General features: G+C 40.7%; 1 protein-coding gene across 1 annotated transcript in view; it reads left to right on the forward strand.

The window, feature by feature from the left end:
- Positions 1-1,608: 1,608 nt before the first annotated feature.
- The window catches only part of LOC144975799 (voltage-dependent L-type calcium channel subunit alpha-1D-like), a 12,879-nt gene continuing 10,521 nt past the window's right edge, over positions 1,609-3,966 (forward strand). The window contains exon 1 of the mRNA XM_078919985.1: positions 1,609-1,708. Coding sequence (XP_078776111.1) covers positions 1,609-1,708 — 100 coding nt within the window. The remainder of the gene's footprint in view (positions 1,709-3,966) is intronic.

Genomic DNA, 3,966 nt, shown 5'->3' on the forward strand with positions numbered 1-3,966 from the left:
TACTCGAAAATCTATCTCTCTCTCTTAGCCAGGCGGTGGGTGCCGTATCAATAGGATCCCGAGTTTTGTCTCTCTGACACCGTGATATATTTTTTAAATTCTGTTTTTATCTGACGCTTCTCTATACTCTATAAATAGAACGAATATGACGTCACTCAGGTCTTTGTTATTGTTTTTTGCCATCCGCGTTTATGAGAAATTCTCACTAAACTGTATTAACCAGACTATAAACGATCATGGTTACACACAGTTTTGTGTGTTGGTCCGTTATACTTCCGGATGGCAATGTGATGAACTTCTTAGACAAGTGCAGACTATCTATATTTCTCATCAAAGACTTTTATCCGTTTAGTAAAATTAATATGCCATGTCGATTAAGGCGGTCCGCTATTGATAATTTCACTCACTGCTAGGAATCTCATCACTATCGTCGATTACCTAAAAAAAAAAAAGGAAGCCCCCTCTTTCTTTATGACCTTAAAGTGTCTAAGCACAATCTTCTTCAACAGTCGTAACGTCACTTCCTTCCTAATGACGCATGGTAACTTAGTAACACTGGCTCTAAACTATCGGAACAATGGCGGACGCCCGTATGAAATATTTCTCCGGCGAGTATAAAGCGTATCCAGAAGAAAAAAGACACATACATTTGATCATGTTTTGACTTTTACACATTCTGATCACAAGGCATATGAAAAGTTCTAGCCAGCTTGAAAAATAAAAAGTAATGATTTTCTTTGTTTAGAACCAAGATGGCCGCCGTTGCCGGGCGGCGTGACATCAGACTATTGAATCGTGTTAGAGGCCCGAGGGCTCGAATCGAATAGACTAGTGGACTGCATCATGCTATGAAGAGTCACTTGGCACACACCGTATCTAATGATTGAATACGTGAATCTGTAAGATCTGCGAATCACCACTTGGCGTCCTGTCCAAAGGATTGCAAGCTATTGTTACTTTTACCCGTTTAACTTTACATAAACAGGGATAAACTCAAGACCATTTTGATTTGAAGGAACTATCTACTTCAACAACACGTGCATTCCCATTCTATATTCTATTCTATTCTATTCCCCATCATTAAAAAATCGTGTGACACACGTCTATAAAATGGACTCCAACCAGTGCTTTGATTTCTCCATGAATATGTATGTATACCTTTCTGGGTTTGGTTCGTGGCTTTGAAATTTCCGGCAATTATAATTATATTATGTATATTCATGGGCATGAACTGTTTATCGAATGAAAAAGGAAGAGAAAAAATTGGATTTTTAAAAGGGGTGAATTAAGCAACATTTCACCAAGAAATTGGTTATTTTTTCTTTCTTCTCTTGCCTTGAAAGTTGATAAACTAAAAAAAAAAACAAAACAAAAAAACTTGAGTTCAAGATTGGTTTATGAAAGTTGGTGCATTAATTTCTAGATCTCTTATCCGCGAAATAACAAACAAAACACACACACACACACACACACACACGCGCGCGCGCGCGCGCACAACCCAGAATAAATCTGCAGCTCTCTAGCAAAACACCTTTCTTCTTCCATTTTGACCAGGAATCTTATATTTCTAAATAAACACAAACGTTTTGCCAGGTCTCCAGCCTGACAATGGCTTGTCGTGTCAGGAGTGCCATGTCTGTTGGAGACTTTCGTCAAGTTGTATGTAGTCCTTCAAAGCCACGAGGTCTATGGAGCTGGGGGTTACCTGGTATCTACAACGTGAAACGGATAATAATATCATATTGCTTGCTACCCTTGGATAGAACGCCAGTCTATCGCAAAGTACGATCCGCCAGATCTAACAGACCCAACAACCAAATCACAGTTGACGGAACAGGGCGGAATCAGAAAAAAATAAAAACTCGACTTCATCCGGAATCGATCTCGGTTCCTTTGCGTTTGAAGCGATTACTCTGCCAATGAGTTATCGAGATTCCCTTTGACAAGTTGGGGGGGGGGGGGGGTCATTTTAATCAATTGATTGCCAACTGAAGTAATGCATTGTTGGTCAAACTGTGCAGTGAAGAAAATAAAAAAAACCGTCACGTCAGATTACGTTGAGATCCTGGTTGAACCGTCGAATAGAGCTAGACGTCTATATTAAATCGGACAGGGGCAAAGTCAATACCAAATCAAAACTTACAAACACTGAAAAAAAGAGGACGCCGTTTTCAGGAGGCAATTTGAGTCGTTGGTGGGGAGGAGGAGGAGGGGGGGGGGGCGGTAATTGGATGTAAAACATTTCCAGTAAATGTAGAAGATAACGCGGAACACGTAGATAAATAGACAGACAGACAGGCAGATAGATAGACAGACAAACAAATTGACCGAAGGGCTACAGAGAAAGAGAGGATACTAGAGGGAAGGGGGGGGGGGGGGGGGGGGCTGGGAGACATTTAAAACAATATATTGAGATATTAAGAGCCATTAGCAAATATCTGAATAAGTGGTGGGTGGAGCCGATTGTAGAGCGTCCCTCTCGTCCGGGTGAAGTGGCCGTAATAGGCAGGTCGTGGGTTCGAATCCTCATCATCCCAAAATTGATATTCTCTTTTGTCTACTGGCACTTTTCTACTCCCTTCATTTCTTGTTATCATCAACAGAAATGTCTGCTCTCTCTAATTTTTTTCTGACTTTATAAGTAAACCTAGTAATGGAAATAGTAGATTAATCAGAACACGAAGACAAGTATGAAAAAAAGCAAAATATCACAGACGATCGGCGTATGCACAATATCAGAAAAAGACAACATAGATGAGCAGAAAGACATAATAGACAGGTAGATAACCACGCCTCTCGGACAATCGTCATAATGTAAACAATGGCAGTGATTGGTAGACACATCAAACTACACAGGCTTTACTATCGATGTTTAAGTAAAATACCCATTGTCCTACCGCTTGATCAATAGAACTAACACATAAAACTATGTGTAAATTTAAACGTTCATAATCTGATCGAGAAAATCGTGTGATAACTAGTCACCCTGTTGGCGGTATAAAAATAATAACGATGATCAGAGAGAGGTCGATTTCATTCACGTTTATTGTTTATAAACAACCATGTTTGTCCGAGCACGTGTGAGGGTGTGTCACAAATCCCATGTTTTCATTGGTCAAAAATCTACTGGTTGATTATTGACTGGCCAACAAGAGACAAATAGATGGACAGGAATAGTGACAGACATACAGACATACATACAAGAGAGGCGGGTAGACTAGCTGACAAAACAGATTGGCAGGCATTCTGACAGGCGGATAGACAGACAGATAAAATAAGTGCAGATGGTCAGACAAGGTATATTACAGCTACTGAAACTGGACTACTGGAGGGAGAGACAAACAGTTCCATACTGTTTACGGTTTCACATTAACTCCGGTTGACAAATAACTCTTCCATTTTAGCCCAAACCGTTTTATTGGACACCACTAGGAAAATCGCTTGGGCTTCCAATAGAGAATGCGATTAGCGGAAGAGTAGCGTCCCTTGATTGGACGTCACCTTACAGAGAAAACGTCACATGGTTTTGCGCATGCATCTCTCTCGTCCTCGATTTCGGTGAAGTGTCTCATGCCGTTTCACCGGAAGCGAGGACAAGAGAGACGCATGCGCAAAACCACTATGACGTTCTCTATCTAATAACTTCTCCGCCGGTGACGGCCAATCAAGGGACGCTACTCTTCCGCTAATCTCATTCCCTATGAAGGAATGTAGATCGTCAATCAAAAAATCACCTGACGTCACCTGTGTTATCTTAACGAGCATATTTGGGATTAAATAAAGTTGAGAAGAAAAAAAACCCCTGTAGATTGACTACTTGTTTAATCAATGATGATAAACACAAGGTACAGAGTAGTGCCAGATAAAAACAGAAAATAAAAATATCACGGTGTCAGAGAGCCAAATTCGAGATCCAATTGATACGGCACCCTCTGCCTGGCTGAGAGAGAAAATTCGGCGAGCAGT

Source organism: Berghia stephanieae, chromosome 6 (assembly GCF_034508935.2).
Source record: "Berghia stephanieae isolate SIO BIC M18660-M18661 chromosome 6, UCSD_Bste_1.3, whole genome shotgun sequence".
NCBI classification, from domain to species: Eukaryota; Metazoa; Mollusca; class Gastropoda; order Nudibranchia; family Aeolidiidae; genus Berghia; species Berghia stephanieae.